This window comes from Apiospora marii, assembly GCF_038362585.1.
Source record: "Apiospora marii strain CBS 49790 chromosome Unknown utg000009l_segment0_segment0, whole genome shotgun sequence".
Taxonomy (NCBI): Eukaryota; Fungi; Ascomycota; class Sordariomycetes; order Amphisphaeriales; family Apiosporaceae; genus Apiospora; species Apiospora marii.
This window is the reverse complement of record NW_027117381.1, coordinates 2,417,216-2,441,190: the sequence shown is the minus strand read 5'-3', so window position 1 is coordinate 2,441,190 and position 23,975 is coordinate 2,417,216. Positions and strand designations below refer to the sequence as shown.

Below are 23,975 nucleotides of genomic sequence, written 5' to 3'. Positions count from 1 at the left end.
GTCTGCCAGCGTGAGACCCCTACGGAACCAGCTTCACGACTACGTTGTGTACTGACTCGATCCTATCTCCAGAGACTCGTGGCCAAGAGCTGCCTTGAGTGATCAACTTGACTGTCACCACGGATCAGTTTGATGCGGAAGACTCGCCAGTCTTCTTCTTGTTGTTGAAGGAAGTTCGCGACTCAAAGGACAAGAAGCCAGCTCCTCAGAGCACGGCTTTCTTTAACAGCCCCGGACTGTACATAAGTTGGCAGAAGACTCAATGTATAGCCGAACTCTCGGCTCATCGTCCAACTCCCGTTACCCAACGATGATCGGTCGCAGGCCGGTGAATACTCAAGTGACAAGTATTTGCTTGAAACTCATGATAATGGAAGTTGAGATTATCGTATTATGTGGATCACGGGAACTGCATGGCCTGCATGTACAGGTTGCCTCGGCTCCATGTAATCCAAATCCATGAATCTGCGTTGATATGGGGTTGACAATCGTCTGCAGAGTTTCTGTAGTGCCTGTCCCGCTGTTACATGCATAAAGTATCAACGCAGACAACATACTTCCCTTGCATCCTCAAGCTCATTCCGGAGACCCTGCCTAGAGCTGACCCTGTGATGCAACCAGAGGACTTTGCGTACTTCCTGCGCTGTTTGCTACTGCCACATTCGCTACAAGTCACCAGCCATGCTAAGCCATTCCCGCGGTTAAGGAGGGAACAAGGGATCCTGCCATCGGTACATGAAACTATTTACGCCTTGAAGTCGGCGGCAATGCATGCTGGGCTCAGGGGATCATTTCGGGAATTATAGCTGTCGCCAAGACCGTGAGAACGGTTCGCGCAGTATCTCCAGCCGAGCCTTCCCATAGAGACGTGGCATGTAGAGGCAGCAAGACAAGTATATAGAAATCAGCTGCATTTTTCTTTCTTTCGTTGAAACCCGACGTCGTAGGCCGATGAATTGGTTCAGGAGGCAAGAGGAAGACACTTACATGACTTAAGTCAGAGACGGACTAAACTTACTAGCAATTGGCCAATCAAAACAGGCTGATTGTCTTCAATCAGCATGTGGATTTAAAACGGGGTCCCAAAGCCTTGTCCCAATTAACCCCGAGCATTTTGCAGAGGCCTGGGTCGGCCCTTGGGCCCGGGATTGGACGCTCTAGAAAAAATATGTCGCCGTCATGAGAGAGCGACTTTCTGTGATGAGGCAATCTAGTCCATGACAATTGAGATATTCTTAACGGATTCTCGTCTCTCCCTAGCTTATCGGGGTGTCTCGTGTGCTTGCGCCACGCCACCTGGTCTTTGTATTATATTTTTTTGTCTTCTCTTCTCCGCGATCGCCTGTGCCTGTTTTTTTACCATTCCGATGTTGGGGGCTCCCGATTTAACGACAACCTAATCAACCACCGCGAGCCGACGCGGTTCCGAGCCCTGATGACCAGGACATGACAATTCCCACTCCGTCGCCTCCCGTTCTTCAATCTGTCTTCCCACATTTTTCGACAGCCGCTTTCGCGGGCTCCAGCGCGAATACCTCACAGAGCACCACGATGGAACCGCGATAACGTCTCCGTGGGCCGGGGGGCCTTCAAGCACCTCACCGCAGCTGCCATGCCCATCCAGGGCCTGTCTTCTCGCCATGAGGCGTTCCATTTAGATCCGCCACTGTATCACGCCCCGAGCTTGAAACAGACAAATATCTCCTCCAAGCCTCGAGCAAAAGAAAACCCGTTCGACGTCCCTTTTTACCGAGCGCCTCCAGAAGATACGTCGGCCAGACCGGCGCGCACCACGCAGGTGCCCATCACGACGGACCTGGGCTCGGCTACCTATCAGAAGGCTGTAGAGTCCCTGAACCTGTCAGACCACGTTCACGTGCTCGGTTTCAACCGAGAGGCTCGCTACTTGATGCACTGCTTGTCGAATGCCCCCGGTGTACCTCCTCCGCAACTTTTACTCCAGCACCCGGACCCAATCACAGCTTGGGGGAATGAAGGCCGAAAGCTGGTAATGCAAAATGCGGATGGGGCGGTCACAGAGACCGAGATTCAAAAGCCGTACTATGTTGGGCATCGGCGTACGGGTGCCACGGTTGGACTAGCAAAAGTTGGGCCTATCCAGAACCTGGTGATTACTGATTCCGTTGGGGTGCGGTCATGCCTCGCGCGCAATAATCTTCTCATCAACCACGAAACGACTATTTGCTTGATAGGCGATGGGATGGGTGTCATGGAACACCTGAATGAAACCGTCTTTCAGGACCCAGATACGAGGCCAACCTACGTTCTCGGCACCATGAGCCAAAAGCTCTCTAGGTATAATGCGGAACCGAAGACTTTCTCAGTAACATTGAGGCGTCCTGGGCGGCTGTGTCTCACAGGCATACCTCGAGAACATCTTGCAGAAGATGCCGATACACCCATAGATGTTAGTCACTGGCCAGCAGTTGTTGCTAAGACACGAACTCAACATCTGGCCAAGCTCCTTTCCGGCGCCCCAGATCTCAATGTATCACCCATGAGGTTGGATCACTTTTTGCGCCAGAAGTTACCAGGGATGGTATTTGCTACGGTAACCAACAGCATCTCGGCTGCTTTGGGACTCACTTATGCTGGAATTTTAAGCAGCCCTTCTGCGCGAGGGCTGTGGCACGAACTCACAAACGAGTTGGTGTACATAGTTGCTTCGATGCCCGAGCTCCAGGAAAGCCCCGAGGTAATTTCCTACTTCACGGGGAGAAACTTTAAGCAGCGAGCCTTCGAACTTCTGAAGAGGCATGATGGCACCAGCCCTTGGGTTAAGTTGCTTCGAGATGGACACCGGGTGCCAATGACTCAGTTCAATGGATATTTTGCTCGGATAGCTGAGAAGACAGGAGCGCGGAGGGAGGTGTTAGAAACGATAACGGCCATCGTTGAGGCCAGGAAACAAGCTAAAGATGAAGAGATTCAGGTGGATATACCCATGTATCGCTCTCCATATATGATGGACAGCGATAAGGTCACTGCCGAAGGCGAGCCAGGAGAGCCTATACGGCTTGTATATTTAAATGGGAAACCACGGCACAAAGCTTAGAGGATAGAAAAAATAAAGATACCAAGCCCAGACTCCCTGGGAAATTCAAAGCAGTAAAATGTACGATGTTTCTTTGATTAAAGATTGCAGTGATTGTAACTATAGAGGGCATAATGGTGTCATCAACTTAGGTATGTGTAGACTCGTTGTGGTTGCAATCCCAAGGATTCTATTGCTGAATTATTGCTGCAATTGGTCAGGTTGCCGTCCATTCAATCTATGAAGTAGGTTAGGCATTGGCAGCATCGCCATGTCATCAATCCTGGTCGCTCCAACCCCACCATAACTTTTTCTCCAAGCACCTAGGATTAGGTAGCTAAGCTGCCCGTACGATTCCCGACCCAAACCGCAATCAACCTGCAAGACTACACACATCAAAAGCAAAAATGGCCGACGCAGAGCTGGAAGCTGTAGGTCTACCTAACCCTGGCGTGCATCACGGTGTATCATGTGCTAACGCGTTTCCTGGCCGTAGATCCGAAAGGCTCGCCTTGAGCAGCTCAAGGCGCAAAGCGGGGCAGGTGGCAGTAAGAGCGGCGGCGGCGGCGGAGGCTCTGGTGGCCAACAGGGAGGAGGACAAGAGCAAAAACAGTAAGTTTCGTCTCCCTTTTCTATTGGCCATGGCCATCTTCGACGTGCAGTTGCCGCGGGCAATTTGCTTCCTCGCATCGCGCGTGCCTTTCTCGAGGAGCAAGTTGCTGATGCCTAATACGTGTGTCGCATTAGAGCCGAGGCCGAAGCCGCCCGACAGTCCATCCTCAACCAGATCCTGCACCCCGAAGCCGCGGACCGCCTCGGCCGTATCCGGCTGGTCAAGGAGTCGCGCGCCACCGATGTCGAGAACCGTTTGATCATGCTGGCGCAGACTGGTCAGCTGCGGGCCAAGGTGACCGAGGAGCAGCTCAAGGACTTGCTCAACGCCGTGGCCGACACGCGGGAGGAGGAGAAGATTGTGGTGTCGCGGCGCAAGGGCTGGGATGACGACGATGATGACTTGTTCGACTTATAATAGGGTGCGAGGCAGAAGTTCTGACACACCTGTCCATTTATACACACGCGTGATAGCGCGAGGGAACCAGAAACGAAAATCGCCGATGACGTCTCTGGGGTCGAGAGAGTGCATATAGAGACGCTCTACTGATTGATACCATATGGAATTCATTGCGTTAATACAAGGAGTATAATGGATCACGCATGCCTGGCTGCCGTGACCGATACTAATGCATGTGTGTCGTATACACGTAAACCCATCGTACAAGTTTCTCTAAACTCGCCCGAGTAAGGGTCTGCCGATAAATGTGTCTGCTTGCTTGCTCACTACCCGCCTAGCTTCCAGCTACCGCCGCGCCCGCCATTCCCTGCTTCTGCTTCCGCCTCTCCTCGCGCTCACGCTTGCGGATGTCGCGCAGGTCGGGCGGCTGCTCGATGCCCAGCCGGCGCCGGAGGTCCTGGACGTCCGTCTCCATCTCCTCCTCCCAGTAGATGTTGATGACCTCGTCGCTGCGCAGGCCGTTACGGAGAGCCCAGGGCCCGTAGACGTCCCAGAAGCGCTGGCGCTCGCTCTTCTTGAGGGTGGCGACGGCGAGCAGGGCGAAGCCCGTCATGGGCAGCATGGTGTTGGCGAATTCGAAGGCCTTGAGGGCGACCTCGCCCTCGCGCACGACCGGCAGCCCCGTCAGCGCGTGGTAGAAGTCGTGGCTCTCGCGGTACCGCTGCATCACGTACGCGCACTCCTCGTCGTCGATGTAGCGCACCGCGGACCGCGTGTCGGGCGATACCCCTTCCCGGTCCAGCCACGCCACGTACGTCCCGCCCACCGTGTTCTGGGGCAGGGCCCGCAGCCGCGGCAGGTCGAGCGAGCTGGACGTGATGCGCGGCCGGTCCCGCAGGATCCGCCGCCCCGTCGCCGAGGCCAGCATCGCTCGGTGCAGCCGGTGGATGAAGTAGGGGGTCGCCGTCGCCTCGCCGCACACCGCGATCAGGTCCCCGCGGTACGGATTCGCCAGCGACAGGACGCCGGAGCCCAGCGCGAGGGCCGCGCGCTCGATGCGGGTGAGGGGCACATGGCCCGGGTAGTTGGGCGGCGGGCGGTTGAGGACGGAGAAGGCTCGGGCAGTCTGCTGGCGAGTCCGAATGTGGAATGCGGAACAGTTGTTGGTAGCCAATGTCGACAATGATGACGACGATGTGGATGTGGATGCGGTGATTATCGAGGTTGCGATTGCGAACTGGGGGTTACTCGGTCGTGCGGCAGCGGGTCGCCGGAGGAGGCAATGCACCGAACTTGCTGCTGGGGTCTTCATCTTGGCTTGCTTGCCTGCAGCTTCGGGCTCGAACGTATGCACGCAAGTCCAAGTTCTTTTTGCCGAGCAATCAACAAAATGTCTGAAGCTGTTCGACCGTCGTAAGACCATCGCCTGTTCTGTTCATGTTGCGTTCGTACAACAATTCCTTATCTTATCGCGGCGCCCGCTCGATTGCCATCGGACCAGTCTGAGTCTCCGGCGTTGGAGCTATGGCAAACCCCGTGGAAGTAACCCAATCTCGCCCTGTCTGACCGAACGATCTACGGCGGTTCCGTTATATCCGGGTCTAGGTTTGTGTGGGGGTTCCTTTGACCAAGACTGGTAACCAACATGTGTAACCTCTCCTCAGCTTGATTGGCGGGTTGATTGTACCCCAGACCAGGCCGGCGGTATTGACGCCGCGGACCAGAGCATCCATCGTTCCCAGGCAAGTATCATATTCTTGTTGAGACATACGTACATATGTTGTTACGATAGCACAGTACTTGCGTGGGCCAACGGTAGGCGCCCTTCCGGCCGTTCTAGAGACATCCTATGTGGCTAGCTTTATAGTAATCTATATATAGCCACCTATTCATGAATCGTTAGTTCGGCCTATAGAGCGTACTAGTAGCTTTGTTGTAGTCTCCCACTGACATCCCTTTTCTTTGACCATCACAGCTGCTCTGCAGCACTAGTCCCAATCTTACGAGGCGCAGCTTCCTGTAACCCCACCCAGGCTTACATAAAATTTCTTGAATTGTTTCGAATATGTTCCAATGTTACGTCTTCTTCATTCGTCCTGTAGGTGGAACTTAGGGTATTCTAAGTAGAGCCCAGGTGTAAGCGGCAACGAGCCTCGCCAAATCCACACAATGGTCCTAAATTCAGATCAACCTTCGAGGCCTGCGATCGACCCCGATGATGACCCCGAGTGGAAGGTACAAAATGACTACACCTTCTATAGGCCGCTGGACTACTCCAGCAAACAGATCCGTCTCATATCCATTGCACCGGGGTCTCTCGATGACCCATTGCACTGCACACTCAGGCGTCACATTACGCCAATCAACGAGCAGGACTTTGAGGCTCTTTCCTACTGCTGGGGCGACCTGCAAGATACGGTGACTATCACTTTGCGGCATGATCATACAGATCTCCCTCGCGCGGCTTCGGAGGGCCAGGGCGGCGATGAGCAGACTTTCAACATCACAAAATCACTGAACCTCGCACTGAAGCACCTCCGGTACCCGGACCGGGAGCGGGTAATCTGGATCGACGCCCTCTGCATCAACCAAGGAAGTATACGAGAGCGGAACTACGCCATCCCCTTCATGGTAGATGTCTACAGATGCGCAAGCTGCGTGGTTGTGTTTCTGGGCGAGGAGAACAAAAAGAAGAACTTCACGCGCATCTGGCAGCTCATGGGAATGCTGAAGTCTGCCATCGAGAAGGCATTGCCAGGGAGTGGCATGTCTGGGCCTTTGACTCCGCAGCATAATGTACAGGGGCTGGTCGACTGTCTCACGTTCGGGACCAAAGACGGGAAGCAGGAGGGCGAGAATCTCTTCCGCGTCCACTTGAGTCTGGCTGCCGAAGACTTCTTCGAGTATCAATGGTTCCAACGAGTCTGGGTCGTACAGGAGGTGATGAATGCCAAGAAGGCCATCGTCTACTGCGGCGACCAAAAGCGGGATTGGATTGACATTCTCGTCTTTTTCTGTACGGCCGTCAAGAACAGTCGTTCCTACGCCGGAGCGTTGACCGGCAGCCTTGATCTGCGCGACAGGCTCCCGCCGTTCCTTTGGACCAAACTTCTCGCAGCCCAGAGAGGGCAGCAGAAGGATGAAGAAACGCCATCACCGCCACACCTTCCACTACTGGACATCCTCGCCCGAAGCCGAGCTTTCGCTGCGACCGATCCGAGAGATAAGATCTTCGCTCTGCTCAGTTTTGGTGAGGAGACTTACAACATCGAGGCGTTGCCGCCCCGACTCAAACCCGACTATGCCAAAAGCTCGTCTGACGTATGGAAGGATGTCACAAGACAATGGATCATCGACCACCGGTCACTTGACATACTGGGTGTTCGTCATGAAGAAGTCGACAAGAACAACCAGATTGCCCAGAAAACGTTATTTGTTTCGGCGCAAAACCAGCCGCCCTTGAGCAACGGACAGTCACGCTATATCATTGAGAAACCTCCGCCGGATCATCCAAGCTGGTCGTTGTGGCATGCAGAGCACCCTGTGTCTGCTAAAACCGCTTTGTTCCGGCTCGACCAGACGCTTCCCGTGTGCCAAGTCCCTATCGACGTCGAGATACTTGACCAGCCTGTCGACTCGGCTGTACTCTCACTTCGCGGCCTTTACATCGACAGCGTCAAAAGCGTGCAGTGGCCGTTCAAGCGATGGAACTTTTCAGAGAGCGATATCCGCCAGTTCAACTACCACACCCAGCCCCCTACCTCTTTAAACGACGGCGTTCCCGTAGCATGGGCTTCTTTGCTCGGGGCAGTCCAGGGCATCGGAGAGGGAAATCCTGAGCAGGTCAAGATCAAGTTCCCTGCAGAGCTCCAAGTCCCCCCGTACCCCAGCGGTAAGAGTCTCCTACAAGCTTTTATCGAGGCACTCATCTGTCGGCGGTTCAAGGTACGCTTCAAGTTTGATGGCACCGACGAGTCTTTGACAGACTTAGTCTGTTCTCTTAGCGACTTGAAGCTTGAGGAGATAGACACTCTAGGCGACAGTGAAGCCGCTACTGCTACGCCGGCAAAATGTGTTGAAGAAGGCTCTGATGTCGAGGCCATGTCCCATTTCGCGGCGCATTGGGCATGCAGCCAATGCGACCCGAATATGAAGTGGATTCCGGAACCAGCGGCAGGGGTATTGAGAAAGCTGGCAAAACATGGCAACTCGAGGAAATTCACAGAGATGTGTGAGTTTGCCGAAGGCCGATGCTTCTTCCAGACAGCGAAAGGCGCTTTTGGTCTCTGCCCTCAAGAGACACAAACTGATGACATTGTGGTCTCTCTCTCTGGCGGCCGCACGCCGTACGTCCTTCGCCAATCGCAAAGCGAGGACGGCATGACGCAGAAACAGCATTGGACACTGATTGGCGAGTGCTATGTACATGACCTGGATATCGCGAAGATGACGAGCGAGGTATGGAAGAAACGACCAGAGGTTATCCAGGCTTTTGCTATTTCATGATCTATCTGGCAGTGGTAAATTTACCCGCCCGGCTCCTGGATTCATGAGCATGCCATCAGTGGGTGGTAATGCATACCAATTACCAGAATATGGAAACGAGCTTCAATTTTATCCATATATTTCGTACCTTCTTGATGTTGATATTGTCAGGGGCGTGAAGTATATCTTCCTTCTACTCATCCTTCAAGGGTTTGGGGCCTGGCAATCGCACGCTCGCCACTAGTTCATAAGTTCCATATGTGTCGGGACGAGCCGGCATCACGAGGGGCTTTCTTTCCTCGAAACCACAGCATTTCTTATAGAAAGGCAGGCCCTTGATCGTGGCATCCAAGTAGACCTCCAAGCCGGCCTTGCCGGCCTGTCGGCATCCCCAGTCGAGGAGAGCAAAGCCGAGTCCTTTGCCTTGGTAATCCTGATCCACGCCTAGAAACTCGAGCACTTCAGGGGACGAGTGTTAGAGAGCCGCACATGATAAGATACTGGAGCTTCTGTCAATGCAGAGAAAGGGGCGACACCAATACTAATTCCAATGCGGTCTTTGACCCATGACTTCCCGCCTGTTCAGCGGCATGCCTCCCCAAAGGGCCTCGGTGACTTCGGTGTCCCATTCGGCTGGGAACTCCGGCAGAGGTATGTCTTGCCGACCTCCATCCTGCGGAACATTCCAGCGCGCAACTGCTGCCAGGCGACCGCCCTGTGCGAGGTCCTCGACCACGAAGGTTCTCAAGACGTCCGGCCCGGCCTGGAGGCCCAAACTCCAGGTGTCGTTCCACCAACGGCGGGATACGGCATCATCAGGAGTCGCAACGTCCCAGAAGGTATGCGATGGGTTGAAAGAGGAGTACCATAAGCTCGTAAGGTTCTCGACATCATCCTTCGAGGCTTCCCTAATATGAAACCCAGCGGGCGGATGGTGAAGTATCTCGGGTGCTACTGTCATGCTGAATAGTGGGTGTGATATCAGATACAACTGCCAGACGGTACGAAACCATTATCCATAGCTCTAGAGGATACTACTCGTCCTTATATATGGTTTTCTACCTCACTAATGACACAGGGAGGGTGGTGTTGACAGGGGCCAAAGAAAGTATCCCCAGGAGGACCGATATGAAATGAACCCAACCTGAGCTGGACCAGTAGCCAGTCAACCTGCGAACTTCGCAAGGGCAAGTGGTATGCCAAGGTCATACTTGCATAACTGATGAGAAAGGCTGTCTGCCAGAGCCTCACTTTCGTGGCCACTTGGAATTGGGACACGGGACCAAACCCATTTTGACACCCAATGAGCGTCATTGGCGTTATAAACATGCCCCATTTCGTGAAGACTTTGTCGTATAAGGGACACCGAGAAAGGCCGAGACTACTGTCAACATGACCCACGTGCACAATCGTCGAGGGTCCCCTGAAGCGCTTCTCAATCCCGTCGGCTGATCTCACGTAACGGCAGTATCACGTAGGCGGTGGAGCGATCGCCGACTTGTGATACCGAACAGACATCGCGTCCGATGGCGATCGGATGCACTCCATCAACCATATAAAGAACATTTGAAAGGTGACTTTATTGGCTTTCAGCTACATCCAACCCCCCTCCAACGAAGCAATACTGCCCGTGTTGAAAACTACTAATATCACGGGTTTCAATCGTGATACCGCAGTGTGCGCTTTCTCATCCAGTGTCAGTAGTAGCTATCAAATGGCAGTCTTTTCCAATCTACAAATCATGGAAGGTAGCCAAAGATCTGGTATCCGCAATCAAGGCAGGGCCATGCAACCGTGGCTGACGAACAAGAGTGGCGATACACGTACTCATCTGTTGTGCAATAGTCATACTGCAATCCGAAATAGGCCAGAGTGTGATGGGCTTGCAGCATGCATGGTTCTAGTACGAAAGAGGTGCTTGACGTCCAAGCAGATGCTAAGATAGCTGTTGAGGCATCTCAGGCGTGGGCTCTTGGAGGGAAGAACAAGTCGGGCATGCTAATTGCTCCACGCTTTCGACGCAGCCAAAGGACTCAGGTTCTCTGACTCAACTTCGACCAATATAAAGAGAGAGGCCAGCCGGGTTGTCAAATATGTCGTTGTAGTTTGAGCAACCCACCGCTAGGCATAGTGCGCCTTGGATATGGAAGAACATAACGCCAACTCTTTTCATCAATAAACTGTCGCTGTGTTAGTTCAGTGGTAGAATTCTAGCCTTCCAAGCTAGAGGCGGGGGTTCGATTCCCTCACACAGCATTTGTTTTGCCATCCTGGCTATTCGTTGCTTCGTTAGGGGATAACCCCATACGTTTTTTAATTTTCATCTTCTCTTTTTTAATCCGTAGCTCTAGGGTTGTCTTGATTGAAGTTGTTGCCGTGCAACTATGTGTTTGAAGCATGCGGCTCCTGCTGTTTTGCCACATACTAACACTAGGAACGAGTTTGTACTTGGAACATTCCGGAAGTTCCCTGGGGATCGTAGTCAGGTCGGTACACAGGAACCTTAGCTTCTGCATGCAGCTGGTTAAAATCGACACCCTGATTGGGTATTAGACTTAGTGCAACACCCCGTACTTTCCCCGTCTCGATCTCTTGGCACGCTTAAATCCGAGCATTGATTTCAATAATTGCATCGCTTTTGCGCTTTGCGACTTGCCCCGAGCCGACCAGCCTACTGACATATTTTCCCACCTCATCCGCCACCAAGGAACATAGGCAGTCAACCACTCTTTTTTCTCTCAATCAATCACTCAAAACCACCCACGCACACTCTCTATCCCCTTCAACGATCAATCAGACCCTCAACTCACAATGCCTCGCCAACGATCCGCCGGCCGCCCTGCGACCCGACCTACCGTCAGCCGCGCTCCCTCTGCGCCCTCGCAGCAGCAGCAAACCCGCCCTGCTGCCACATATGCTCCCGCCCAGGGCCAGCGCACTCAGGCGCCTCCTGTCGCCGCTCCCCAGGCCTCGCAGGGTCCCGGTCTCTTCGGCCAGATGGCCAGCACAGCTGCGTAAGTCACACCCTCGGCTAATCTTTACTACTGCTACTACCACCATCTGGAGATTATTCCCTCTTCTATATTCAAGTCAAGAGGTGTCATGCGCTGACATAGCTATCTCCCTCTGCAGCGGTGTCGCAGTAGGTTCGTCAGTCGGCCACGCCATCGGTGGTCTCTTCAGCGGAGGCTCTTCCGCACCCGCCGAGGCTTCTCCCCAGGCCGCATCCAACGACCAGCACCAGCAGCAGTGGGGCAACAACTGCGGTGTTGCCACCCAGAACTTCACCAAGTGCATGGACGACAACAATGGCAACATGCAGATCTGCAACTGGTACCTCGAGCAGCTCAAGGCTTGCCAGGCTGCTGCCGCCCCGTACTAAGCTATCAGAGCAACTTGGCGAGGGAGTAAGACAGAGGATTGCGAAGGCAAGGATCAGTTAGTGAAGCCTTGATATAAATGGGAAGACAGCATTCACGGAAGCTTTATAGCATATGGGCTTGCATTACATTGATTATGCATGAAAGGTGCCTTCCTGCATCGTTCTCTGGCTTATTAAGGATCGGTAGGGATTGGGTTCGCGTTGATATCAAACATTCCCATCTCAGTGTATAATAGGATTAAATACCCCACGGTCTTTCAGTCGCCCCTAGACCTATCACAAACAAACAGTCAAACCACCCTCTAAGTATCTGACCCCTCGTCATCTCTTCGCGGCTCAAAGTTCAGCTGTCGAAAAATTAGCACATTCTTGTTCCTTTTGCCCAAGGTATCATGGTGATTACATACCGAGTTGCCGTTGTAGAATTGATGGTCGCGGCGTTCATCTTCGGGATTACGGAAGCCCCTGAACCTCTGTCTCGATGAGCCGTCCGCGTCCAGATCATCCAGCGGGATGTTCTCGCGCGATGCGCCATGGCTGTCGTTGTGTCTTCCACGGAACAGCAGCGCAAAAGGCGAGAATAGCATGCCTATCAGCGCATATAGATAAGACCATCCACGTAACAGCAACCCACCCCCTTGCTCGTACGCTGTAGCAACCCGTACCACGGGCGTCAAGATGAGCGTAGCGCTAGGTGCCAGGCCAAGATCCCGCAGCATATCACTTTCCTCAGCAGGCTCAATGGCCTTATTGGGAAGCGGCGTAAGCACGATTCGGAACGTGTAAGGATCGGTCCCGTCCGTACGCTTTTCGTCAATCCACTGACGGACTTCCCTACCGAGCGTCTGGTCGCTCGGAAACCGACCCCTCAGCGTTGAGCCATCAAAGAGACGGACTTGGAGGTTGCAAGTAGGACCACCCCCGCGGGTAGGCAAGGGAATCGGCGGGCCTGCAGCCGCATTGGTGCTCGATGCTGCCGCGTCGGGATCTACCGAGGCCAGCAAGAGCCGCGCCTTCTTCTCCTCCGCTTCACGTTCCCGTCGTGCGCGTTTATCGTCCTCGATGCGCTGGAGGATGCGCTGGCGTTCCTCCTTCGCCTCCTGCCTCTTCTGGCGCATCATCTGAGCATAGCTCGACATTGCAGCAGTAGGGTTGGAGGCCTGGCCTTCATTCCCAGCATGCGCTGCATCCTGGCGCTCCTTGGCACGCTTCTCTCTCTCTGCTTTGGCCGCTTTCTCTTTCGCCTGCTTCTCGGCTTCGACACGCTTGGTTTCATCAGAAGCCCGGGATTGCACACCAGCTTCACGTTCACCAGAGGACGGCGTAGGCACAGCGGGCACGGACGGTGCCGCTGGAGGTTGCCGCGCGGACGATGCCACGGGCGGAGGGTCATCATAGAGGTCATCGTCATTGCCATACACTGGCGGCGGATGATTATCAGAGAGGTTGCCATCAGTGGTAGCGGCGGGCTGTGAAGTGTTCAGCGGCGCCGACGATGAGGATGAACCAGAGGTGGCAGGTGCCGCCTGTGGTGATGAAGATCCGAGCGCATTCTGGAGTCGTTTGATAAACTCATCTTTCGAGGTGCCCGAGGCAATGTACTCCCTGAGCTGACCATTCCTGACATCAACAGTTAGTAAAACTTACATTCAGACAGAAATGTAAGAACGTACTGGATGACTATCAAGGTAGGTTTCCGTGGGACAGGAAAGAGAGCCTCAAGATATCCGGCCTCTTCGGATCCTGCCTTGAGTCGTAGGGCGACAGCGTAGCTATCCAAGGCGCTCTGGACGGTGGGTTCCGCGAGGAACTCGTCTTCCCATTGTTGGCTTCCGTCTCCCTCGTCGGTCACAAAACAGACGACATTCTTGGTTTGCTCAAGAGCTTTAGAGATGCCCTCTTGCAGGGTCCCGGAGAAGAACATATTGGATCAGGGTGCCTGGAGCTATCACGTATGGTATGAGCTCATACAAGTAGCTGTGCAAGGCGACCCCCACTATTTGGAATGCCGGCTAGCACTGTGATGTAAAGTTGCCTGAAGAAGCCCTCAGATGTTATGTGCACTTTGGTAGGGCCTGGCAAGGTATCGCCGCTAGTATGAGGGGCTCAGGGAATATTGAATTTAGCAAGGAACGATGACTCCTTGGATCGATCATGTAAGCCAGACTGGGTTGCATGCTTTGCCTGTTGAAGTCAAAGCTGTTGCGATATTACGTAGTGAGATGCCACCTGTCATATGCCGCTTAGCGTATTGTTGGCAGCCGTTGGTACTTACATGCACGGTATGCACCTATCCACATCGACCAGAAGAATGGAGGGTTGTGAATGAAAGTTTACTGTAGCTATTGTAACTGACACCACGCGCACTTATCCACATGTACCTAGCCTTACAATAGGCTTAGAATACCACATAAGTAGTGAATCGAATGGTTCTTTCTAAAGACTTGTGAATGGCGGTTGTAGTTTGAGGCATGAGAAGAGAATATGCACTCAAGCTAAGCATATCTTGCTATGCAACTAAAGGAGACTGGAGTCGAGACCCTGGCTGGAGAAGTTTAGGTGCAGAGATACAGCGGCAGTGGCTCCGCTAAAATTTTCTGATATCCCAAAGTCGCGATAACAATCTACACCCTGCCCTGTCGTTGACTTATTGGCCGCCCAAGCAGGTTTTGTTCTCAAGACAGCCAACAACTACCGGCTAAAATAAACAAAAAACACCTGTACTTGCTACCGGAGACAAGGGATTCAGATATTCGTTTTCTGCACACTCAAACCCATTTCCCCAATCAACCAACCAGCAAACAAAAAGCTGCAACCATGAAGCGCAAGTCTACCACCGAGGAGAACCCCACCATGGCCACGGTCAACGGCGGCAGCGGCGACAAGACCGAATCCAAGAAACGGCGGCGTCTGAGTAACGAGGACGCAGCGCCGGCCAAGGACACCAAGCGCAGCAAGAAGGATAAGCAGGAGCGCAAGGAGAAGAAGGAGAAGAAGCACAAGAAGCAGAGCCGCGAGGACCAAGCCGCCGCACTGGACGCCGTCTACGACGAGGAGGCGGCCCCCTTTGGCGGTGAAGACCATGACGAGACCATGGACGACGGCGACAGCAAACCGTCTGAGAAGAAAGCAAGCAAATCCAAAACTGATGCTGCTGCGGCAGTAGACGGGACCGCCAAGTCCGAAAAGAGCAAGAAGAAGAAGAAGGCCAAGAAGTCCGCCGACGACAGCAAATCCGAAAACCCAGAGGAAGCCGCCGCAACAGTAGATGGAGAGGAGAACACGGCCGAGCAGAAACAGCAAAACCAAGAGAATGCCAAGACCAAGAAGGCCTCGCGCTTCATCGTCTTCGTGGGCAACCTGCCCTACAGCGCGACGGTGGCCGACATCGAGAAACATTTCTCGGCGGTGCACCCCACGGCGGTGCGGTTGCTGCACGAGAAGGCGAACCCCAACAAGTCCAGGGGCATTGCCTTCGTCGAGTTCGCCGGCTACGACCACATGAAGACGTGCCTCAAGACGCTGCACCATTCGACCATGACGTGTCAGGGCCGCGACTACCGCGGCCGACCCAAGGACGACGAGCGCAAGATCAACGTCGAGCTGACGGCGGGAGGCGGTGGCAACACCGACTATCGCAAGGAGCGCATCCGCGCCAAGAACGAGAAGTTGACGGGCGAGCGCGACCGCCGCGCCAAACAAGAGGAGATCGAGAAGATTAAGAAGGAGAAGGAGCGTCTGCTCAAGGGGGGTGCCCAGAAGCCCGACGCAAACGGTGTCCATCCTAGTCGGCTTGCTCGAGTCCCGAAGAGGAATTAGACCATGTAAAAAAACGCAGCTGGTGCTTGTTTACAGGAACTCTTATAATAGATACCCATCCTCGTTCACGACTTCGGCTACCAGACGTTCTTGAATCAAACACGTGAATAGGAGGCTGTTGCTGTAACATCTTCTCTTCTTTCTTTACTTCGTGCATATGTGCTATCTACAGAAACGGAACTTGAAAAAGAAGACCTTGCATATCCTTCGACCAGTTAGCTGGGAAGCTCTCCATCAACAGAAAGACTATAATCTTCCTAGAGGATATCGGGGATCGTGGCCGCCAGATATGACCAAGATCGGGGGGGAATCAAATGTGGTGTTCAACTCCAACTCGCTTCTATACACGGAGCAGTGGCTCCCCAACCACGCCTTTGAAAGAGACCCCAAGCTCCCAGATACATCTCCACGATTTGGCCGTCGATCGAGAGATCATCCAGTCAGGGGCAGAGGACATTGGGGTATGTAGAGGTAGAGAGAACTCCGCCGACTGAACGGGTATCGGGAAAATGAATGAAGGGACGTGAAATAACACAAATAAGTAGTACGTCGTTCCATTCCCTCATTTGGAGAAGATGTCCGTCGTTTTCCTAGTATGATATCCACCAAAAAACGCCTGCAACTACTGACGCAGTTTGCGACAAAAACCAATATCAGATGTCTGGCCCGCTCCTTATCATCCTATCAAAAACTTGGGAATCGTGCCGAATGTCGTCAGCATGCTCGCTTCGTGGGTCCGTCTCATCGCTTCTTGCATATTTCTTTCTTGTTCATGGCTGCCTAGTGTTGATAGGGCTTGTTCACCATTCTGGCTCTACAGAATAGTGCACTTCGACTTCTTGGGCTTGCTAGAGACTTGAGGTCTCGGATTAAGTACAGCACTGGAACGAAGTTAGTCATTGCTGCCAGGGAGAGGCGAGAGTGTGGCATGTTACGAACCGGATAGCCTCGTCAAAGACACTCTTGAGGTTTCTCTGCGTAAGGGCAGAACATTCTAGGTACTTCACAGCACGGATCTCCTTGGCACACACCAGCGCCTGGTCGTACGAAACAGGCTCCATTCTCTTAGATCTCAAGCTCTCCATCGTCGCAGGGTCCTCTCGAAGATCCAGCTTAGTACCGACCAGAATGATAGGAATGTTCGGCGCGTGGTGGTCAATCTCGGGGTACCACTGTTGAGACGCGTTAGCCACCCGTGTTTTGGAGTACCAGGAAAGAAGAGATACTAACCTTGGCCTTTACGTTGTCAAATGATGGCGGGCTGACGATGGAAAAGCAGATGAGGAAGACATCGGTCTGGGGGTACGACAGAGGCCGCAAGCGATCGTAATCTTCCTGACCAGCAGTATCCCACAATCCCAGGCTGATGGGCTTGCCATCGACCATTACACTAGCGGAGTAGTTATCAAACCTGTGCAAGTCATTTTGTAGGTTAGCTAATGAACTCCTCCATCCTGTGTGTATCCGGTTGCAGGCCGGATGGGCTCGGGGAGACTAACACTGTGGGGATGTATTCGCCTGGGAAGGCATTCGTTGTATATGAGATCAGAAGACATGTCTAGGGGGTTGTTAGATCCATATGCATCGCCGAGGCGGACCGAGTCGTCGAAAAACGATTGCCTTGCGGTTCCTCGAACAAAGGGGGCGGGGACAGTAACGTACCTTGCCGACAGCACCATCACCAGTGACCACGCACTAGAAGAATCGGGGTCAGCTACCATGCCTCGACATCGAACGTAAACACGCATCGCGTTGGTTGGATTGTCCAGCATCAAATACCGAAACACTGCAAAATGCATACCTTCAACGATTGTACTCCTGGTGCAGCCATGGTTCGGCTAGCTCTTTGGATCTACGTGGGAAGGGCGGTTCGAATTTCCTTTCTCCTCGAGTAGGATGCGACGATGAAAGGCGGGCAAAATCGATTTGCAGGAGAAACCAAGCCGCGATCGTTTTTCGGAATGATATGGCCTCAAAAAAAGACGTATTAAGAGAATTGGCTTCACAGACAAGACAATGCAACGGAGACAGAGAGAGAGATTCGTCGATGGTTAGCAAAAAAGGGAAAAAAGCTGGTTAGGGACGAGGGATGTTGTAGTAGGTAGGAATGGTCAGGTAAGGTATGCAGGCGGTCCAGTGGTGAGTGGTTCGGCAAAGGAAGAGGTAAAAGCAGTGCAGCTACCAGACGATCAACCCGCTAGCTAAAATGCACCTCTGCTGCTGCAATTGTTTCGGAATTGGTGCCGTCGCAGAAGGGGGGGTCGCAGGATGGAGATGGAGGTTGGTGTCAATGGGTTGGATCAATGGATTTGGAGAGAAACAAGACAAAGAGAGTCCTGGGGAGTGCGCCCGGGTACCTGGCGGAATAACGAGTGCACGCCCAAATCTGCAGCAGGATCAGTTAGTCACGAGGTACCTTTGGGAGCTGGTTTCAGCGACCCCGTCGCAACATGCCTGCCAACGCATGTACTTACTGGACTGTAGCCCTGTAGGTTAGGTAGGTGACTGGGCTGGGAACGGCCTGGTAGGAAATCGGATTGTTGGAAGACTGGAACGGGCTAGGAGTGGTCAAGCGGTTCCACAACCAGTCCACCGCCCTTTAGCTGTCGGTTTGCTTTCTTCAAATGCTCACTGGTAGGTATCCCGACAACCAGTGCAATCTACGGCTACCTCGTGTAGGTAAGCTACTTACACTACTGGAAATGCACTTCGGACTTACATAGAATGCAAGCGATAGTATACATTGAACAAAGTACATGCTGGAGAGGTGCAGATAGGTTCAAGGTAGGTACCAAGTAGGCACTGATACCAAAGAAAATGAGATAGGCACATAGTCTCGTATCCAAGCTCAATATCTTGTCTACTGGATATTGCTAGTTATGTCGGGATAGCTAAGACCTCACTTAGATTGCACATACCTACAAGAAGTCAAGTAAGTGCATGCCGGCGCTGCAGCCGAGAAACACGAGCATGATAAACATGCGAGACTATAAAAAGGTATTTTCCATACAGGACAAGGACAAGCTTATTCGATGTCATGAGCAAAGACTTCGACTATAGCGTCATGCCTCTCATCTATGCAAGTACGTTCAAGTGGTGCAACCTTCTGCATCCATAGGTACCTAGAGTTTAACGGTCGTGGTTGGGTACCTAAAATAAGTCGGGATGCAAGTACATCAATCATGAAAGTGGAAGCTTTCCGGTTAGTGTAAATCAACCACCAAGACCTGCCTGCCGTTATGGATTTTGATTGATCTTTGACAGCTACAGTGGCCACTTTTGATGCGTACTTTGGCGGGATCGAAATAAGTACAGGCTCATCAGATGGTGGTATTGGTTTCATCTTCAGGGTGACATACGGACAATTGATCACGAACTGCAGAGAGGCAACCGTGAATATATTGGGTATAATATCGACAGATAGCCGCGTTGAGCCAGGGCGAAGCAAGCGAGCCTGGGAATGGGTGGATATGATATGAGGGATGGGCGGTGTTTTCGGGTTTGGAACCTACTTCTGAACTTACATTGGTAGCTTGGACCTCCCGTCTACAGGGCCACCGGCGGGTCGCGCTCCAATGGCTCTGGAGAACCCACGATAATGTTTCTCATGGATCGATAGGACAAGGGATGATAGCTCCGGTCAGACACACCCGCCCGAGTCCCCTTACATCCGTAACAGATTCTGGTTTGCTTCGCAGGGCGTTGCGCCGAAGTCATGTTAGAGTTGTCCAACCATAAGGCCGCTCATGATAGGCTGGCTCGTGTCTAGTCTCGGGGGGTTTGGGGGGGTTTTGGATCCTGCAAGCGATGGACGGGAACAAATTCCCCTTATCACTGCAACGAGATACCTGAATCTATGTACGGAGTGGGTGGGACCAGTTGTTTGGAGAAAGGGAAGCCCTTGAACCATCCAACCCCCGTGCTGCCGCAACCAGCCAGTTTGATTCATCTGACTCTCGAAACATGGCCGAATTCAGCTATATCAACCAAGTTATTGGCCGGCTAGCTGCTACTACAGTGCCACCGACGCTAAGGAGATAAGGCGGTATTGTCTTCCAAAGACATCCATCCAGTAATCCATCTACTACATACTCTCTGTCTACCGGACCCCGAAAAACCCACGAGGGACACAGCATAGGGCGCCAACATTGACTTTCCGGGGCGGACTGAGCTCAGGCATCGCACTTGATGCAGCTCTGTAACGTCCAGTCTCTGATGTATGCGACGCCCGAAGGCTCTTGTGCCCGTCAGGGGCCAGGTCTCCGGAGCCTTTACATCAAGTGGGGACAGAACAAGCCATGTGCCTGCCATATGCCATCAAGCCATGTGCCATGTACCGCACTGGCGGAAGCGTAGCGATGCTGGATGGTCTCCCAATCCATGCCTGTCCTTCGAGCGTGAGTGGCCTAGACGTACTGGTTAGGTCGTTTGCTTCCGCATCCAGAGAAACCTCCCTGGTAGTGCCCCATTGTTGACAGCAGGTGTTGAGACGCCGGCCGGGCGGCTTTCATGCTCCTGTCGCAAAAACATGTGCACCACAGCTTGTGGGTGCCACTCAATGACCAGATCTGCTGGCATGATCGGACGATTGTCTCCCAGAGACGGATTGCAGATGTCACCTATCGAATTTTCGTAGCCCATGGCCAACTAATGATTCGTTCACTGGTGCAATAACCGGTGGAAGTGAGATCTGAGAATAGATTGCTGCTCTTCGTGCTATGGGGGTTGCTTTTGACATTCGTCACACCCCAAAGGCCATAGCGAGACTCGCTCATCCTGTGGTTCCCGACATACCCATTCCTTGTAAACTCGACACCCTCTTGCCGCTGAGCTGGCATGTCAAGACCAGAGGTAGAAAGAGCCTAGAGCTGGGAGGTTCCAAAGATGGTGCCGTAGGTAGAAGACTCTCGGATTGAAACAGTTCGACACAATTTGTTTCACAGGTGCTTGTCTAAAGGAAAAAGGTCCTCGGTCAGCCCTGCCCTCCACTCATGAGGTCCAGCTACTGGCTGGAAGCGATCCCAATTGGCTTTTACGAATTCCACCTGTCCGCATGATAATCTTATGTACATACTTGCAGTTACACACTTTTAAGTACGCTGCATTGATTCTTCGAATCGTCCCCTCAACCTGCGAGTCGTACCGTAGTACCCCACTTCTGTATCGTTATCAGTGTCCGTCCACCTACACATGCTAAAACCAAGCAACTCTAGACGCGTCTAAACCAAAGTGGTTATCCGAGACGCGTTGGGCCTACTAAGAACACCCACCATCCCGATCGTCATAACAGGTACATACATGTAGATCAGCGACTCAAGCTACCTACCTAGGGCACATTGATAATGCCCACGTGGTCCTCGTGCCAATAATCCCATCTCCGACTTGCGAATCATGTAAACTTTGGTTTCGAAAGCTGCCGCGCCCCGAGTCGCATCACCACAAACCACTATCATTCCTTGTCGGGCGCCCCCAGCATGGCCGACCGAGCACCACCCAGCACGCCGGGCGCTGCCGCCGCGAAAACACCTAACCGGCGCGCCCGAAGTGCGGATCCTAATTCGGCTCGACAATCAGCGTCTGCCCGGCGCGGCGGCGCCACGCCCCATGGCCGAGCTGCCTTTGCCGCCCTGCAGAAACGGCGCACGGCGCTCTTCACCCCCGGCAAGGAGCGCCGCCGCAGCATACGGGACCAGCGCGAGACGCCCCGCGACCCGCTGCGCGCCTTGAGTCGACTGCTCGCGCCCTCTTCCCAGGCAATACACTCTTCCTCGTCTCCTTCAGATCCGGGAGCCAACAACTCATCATTGCCCGCTGTTGCGGAAGAGGACGAAAGCCACGACTTTGACGATGATTCCGACGACTTCATGATAGAGCGCCCCCGGCTCTCGCTCAACCTGCGCGAGGATGACGACGAAGACAGCGAACTGAAGCCCCCTCGGCTTAGTGGCATCGAGGACTACACCGCCCAGTCAATCGAATTGCCACGGAGAGCGTACACGGAGCTGCCGCCGGGTCGGCCAAGCCTTGGAAGTGTTCGAGAAAGCGACTACCATGGTCCGGATATACAGAGCGATGATATCGGAATCGATTCGGGGTTCTTTCCCCCTCCCGTCATGGAAGATCCAACGATAGGGCGCGACAGCCTTTTCCCGCCAATAGAATTCCCAGATCCTCCCGAAGAGAGTACATTTGCTATGCCGGCAGTGGAATCCTCGCCTGCTCGGGAGCCGATGTTCCTAGAAGACTCTGATGAAATGGTTGCGATGGAGGAACAGATGGATGACGAAAATGAGAATGAACCTTTTGGTCTAATGGATTCCGACAATGATAGCCCGAGCCCAAACCGGCCGGAAGACACCATGCTCTCTCTGATAGGAGATAATACAGATCAAAGGCCGCAGTCTCCGCAGACCGCGAGGAAGAAGAAGCCCGGGAAGAAGATCTCTAAACACGGCATTGAATACCCATCATTACCTCAAGGAGTAGTGAAGAGATTGGCAACAACGTTTGCCAAAACGGCTGGCATGGGCAAGTCCAAAATATCACCAGATACATTGGATGCGATTATGCAGGCCACGGACTGGTTTCTCGAGCAGCTAGGCGATGATTTGCAAGCGTATGCCAAGCACGCTGGGCGAAAGACGATTGATGAGAGTGACATGATGACTCTCATGCGCAGGTATGTCCAATCCCATTGAGGATGGTTGGTCGAGTTGCCCCTATCCCACGACTTTCCTAGGTATAATCTAACCGCGCTGGTCTACAGGCAACGTCAAACAAACTCATCCACTACACCATTCGCCTTGGCACAACGGCATCTGCCCCGTGAACTGCTACAGGAGCTGCGGATGCCGGTTCCGCCGCCAATAAAGGGTCCGAGGAAGAAGTCGCAAAATAATGCGCGAGAAGATGCCGAGGATGATGTTACATGAGGGCCAACTTATGGCCGTGTTTTAAATACTGTACAGCGAAACTCTGGAAGCTCATGACCAATCCTTGTTCATCCGAACCCGACGGGAGATATCTGTTGGTGGCTTCTTGACCACCATATAGAGCATTATGGACGTGGCAAAAGCCAAACCATACCTACAGGCATGTTAGTGTCATTGGGATATGACGGGTTGTGCGAAGTATTCATGGCCAAGGAAAGGTGCTGAGTGCTTACCATGTGAAGATGTATTGGGCGTGGTTATTCCGCAGGTTGACTTCTGCGGCTCTGCCAATTGGGACACCCCTATTCTCCATGTCCATGACTTCCAAGAGACCCGGCTCTGGACCAACAGTTAGCTTGAGGATAGCCAAAATAGATACCCACTGTATGAATGAAATGACAAGAGAAACAAAACATCAAGACTTACCCATAGTCGCTTCGATCCAAACGGCCTGACTGCCTGTCAACTCCGCCATCTGCTTCACGTCGGGGAAATAGAACTCGCCCTTGTCGGGACGATTGTCAGGTGTGAACATGTTCTTCTTCCAGGGCTCTCGGAGCAGGCCTTCCACCACGAGCTCTCCCGTGGGCAGACTAGCGGGATCCCGCGCGGCCTGGTGCCGGTGCTTCTTGCTGATCCAGCCGCGGTTCACCAGCACTGTGGCGGCGCCCTTGTCGGAGCGGCCGCCGTCCTCGGTGTCGCGCTCGAGCGGGGTGACGACCATGTAGCCGTCTTCGCCGTCGCGCATGCGGGGGCCGATGAGCATCTCCTGGTCGTGGCGCAAGTGGCCCCGGGCGTAGACCCGCCGGAAGTCGAAGTCGTGGATGGCGTCCGGGTCGATGCGCGGCGGCAGCGGCAGCGGTTCGCGCACCAGCCGGTCCTCGAACTTGGCAATCAGCTCCGTCTTCCAGCCCAGCCGCTGCACCTGCCACGACCCCAGCAGGAATGCCGTCACGGGGATGATGGCCAGCACGATCAGGCCCAGGCCGTGCTTCCGCCCGCCGGTCCGCACCAGCTGCGGCGGGTTGTCGAGGATCGAGCTGAAGTTCGGGTCCTCGGCCGGTTGTTGGGCTCGGCCTCGCGGGGTCTGGGAGAAGTAGCGCGGTCGGTGGAGTGGCGAATGCGATGTCGTGAGCTTGTTGCGCAGGACGAAAGAGGACGGCTTCGTCGTCGTGGTGGCGCTGCTGCTGCTGCTGCTGCGGCTGCTGTGACTTTGAATTGGGGCTCTGAACGAGGCTTCGAGCCGCCGGGCAAGCGATTGCCTGACGGACCAGCTGGGGCCCTTCATAT

The 23,975-nt window shown here is 53.6% G+C and overlaps 11 protein-coding genes across 11 annotated transcripts; 6 read left to right on the top strand and 5 right to left on the bottom strand.

The window, feature by feature from the left end:
* Positions 1-1,612: 1,612 nt before the first annotated feature.
* On the top strand, positions 1,613-3,076 carry PG985_012317 (uncharacterized protein; the record flags this gene model as incomplete). Its single annotated transcript, XM_066832084.1, has 1 exon — positions 1,613-3,076. One exon carries the CDS (start codon positions 1,613-1,615, stop codon positions 3,074-3,076), a length of 1,464 nt encoding a protein of 487 aa, XP_066680134.1.
* A 386-nt stretch (positions 3,077-3,462) lies between these two features.
* PG985_012316 (uncharacterized protein) lies at positions 3,463-4,085 on the top strand (the record flags this gene model as incomplete). The annotated part of the gene is made up of 3 exons (XM_066832083.1): positions 3,463-3,486; positions 3,552-3,667; positions 3,803-4,085. The coding sequence occupies 3 exons, from the start codon at positions 3,463-3,465 to the stop codon at positions 4,083-4,085; spliced, it is 423 nt and encodes a 140-aa protein (XP_066680133.1).
* Positions 4,086-4,401: 316 nt separating this feature from the next.
* On the bottom strand, positions 4,402-5,379 carry PG985_012315 (Coenzyme Q biosynthesis protein CoQ4; the record flags this gene model as incomplete). The annotated part of the gene is made up of 1 exon (XM_066832082.1): positions 4,402-5,379. The coding sequence occupies one exon, from the start codon at positions 5,377-5,379 to the stop codon at positions 4,402-4,404; it is 978 nt and encodes a 325-aa protein (XP_066680132.1).
* An 857-nt stretch (positions 5,380-6,236) lies between these two features.
* PG985_012314 (uncharacterized protein) lies at positions 6,237-8,573 on the top strand (the record flags this gene model as incomplete). Its single annotated transcript, XM_066832081.1, has 1 exon — positions 6,237-8,573. One exon carries the CDS (start codon positions 6,237-6,239, stop codon positions 8,571-8,573), a length of 2,337 nt encoding a protein of 778 aa, XP_066680131.1.
* A 172-nt stretch (positions 8,574-8,745) lies between these two features.
* On the bottom strand, positions 8,746-9,513 carry PG985_012313 (uncharacterized protein; the record flags this gene model as incomplete). The annotated part of the gene is made up of 2 exons (XM_066832080.1): positions 8,746-9,011; positions 9,117-9,513. 2 exons carry the CDS (start codon positions 9,511-9,513, stop codon positions 8,746-8,748), a joined length of 663 nt encoding a protein of 220 aa, XP_066680130.1.
* A 1,850-nt stretch (positions 9,514-11,363) lies between these two features.
* On the top strand, positions 11,364-11,934 carry PG985_012312 (uncharacterized protein; the record flags this gene model as incomplete). Its single annotated transcript, XM_066832079.1, has 2 exons — positions 11,364-11,566; positions 11,685-11,934. The coding sequence occupies 2 exons, from the start codon at positions 11,364-11,366 to the stop codon at positions 11,932-11,934; spliced, it is 453 nt and encodes a 150-aa protein (XP_066680129.1).
* Positions 11,935-12,236: 302 nt separating this feature from the next.
* On the bottom strand, positions 12,237-13,858 carry PG985_012311 (uncharacterized protein; the record flags this gene model as incomplete). Its single annotated transcript, XM_066832078.1, has 3 exons — positions 12,237-12,281; positions 12,342-13,554; positions 13,608-13,858. The coding sequence occupies 3 exons, from the start codon at positions 13,856-13,858 to the stop codon at positions 12,237-12,239; spliced, it is 1,509 nt and encodes a 502-aa protein (XP_066680128.1).
* An 893-nt stretch (positions 13,859-14,751) lies between these two features.
* On the top strand, positions 14,752-15,753 carry PG985_012310 (uncharacterized protein; the record flags this gene model as incomplete). The annotated part of the gene is made up of 1 exon (XM_066832077.1): positions 14,752-15,753. The coding sequence occupies one exon, from the start codon at positions 14,752-14,754 to the stop codon at positions 15,751-15,753; it is 1,002 nt and encodes a 333-aa protein (XP_066680127.1).
* Positions 15,754-16,567: 814 nt separating this feature from the next.
* Positions 16,568-17,584, bottom strand: PG985_012309 (Ras family protein; the record flags this gene model as incomplete). Its single annotated transcript, XM_066832076.1, has 6 exons — positions 16,568-16,634; positions 16,693-16,925; positions 16,984-17,164; positions 17,253-17,311; positions 17,416-17,448; positions 17,555-17,584. 6 exons carry the CDS (start codon positions 17,582-17,584, stop codon positions 16,568-16,570), a joined length of 603 nt encoding a protein of 200 aa, XP_066680126.1.
* Positions 17,585-21,227: 3,643 nt separating this feature from the next.
* Positions 21,228-22,685, top strand: PG985_012308 (uncharacterized protein; the record flags this gene model as incomplete). Its single annotated transcript, XM_066832075.1, has 2 exons — positions 21,228-22,432; positions 22,493-22,685. The coding sequence occupies 2 exons, from the start codon at positions 21,228-21,230 to the stop codon at positions 22,683-22,685; spliced, it is 1,398 nt and encodes a 465-aa protein (XP_066680125.1).
* Positions 22,686-22,736: 51 nt separating this feature from the next.
* PG985_012307 (uncharacterized protein) lies at positions 22,737-23,973 on the bottom strand (the record flags this gene model as incomplete). The annotated part of the gene is made up of 3 exons (XM_066832074.1): positions 22,737-22,839; positions 22,919-23,024; positions 23,112-23,973. The coding sequence occupies 3 exons, from the start codon at positions 23,971-23,973 to the stop codon at positions 22,737-22,739; spliced, it is 1,071 nt and encodes a 356-aa protein (XP_066680124.1).
* Between the last annotated feature and the right edge of the window lie 2 nt (positions 23,974-23,975).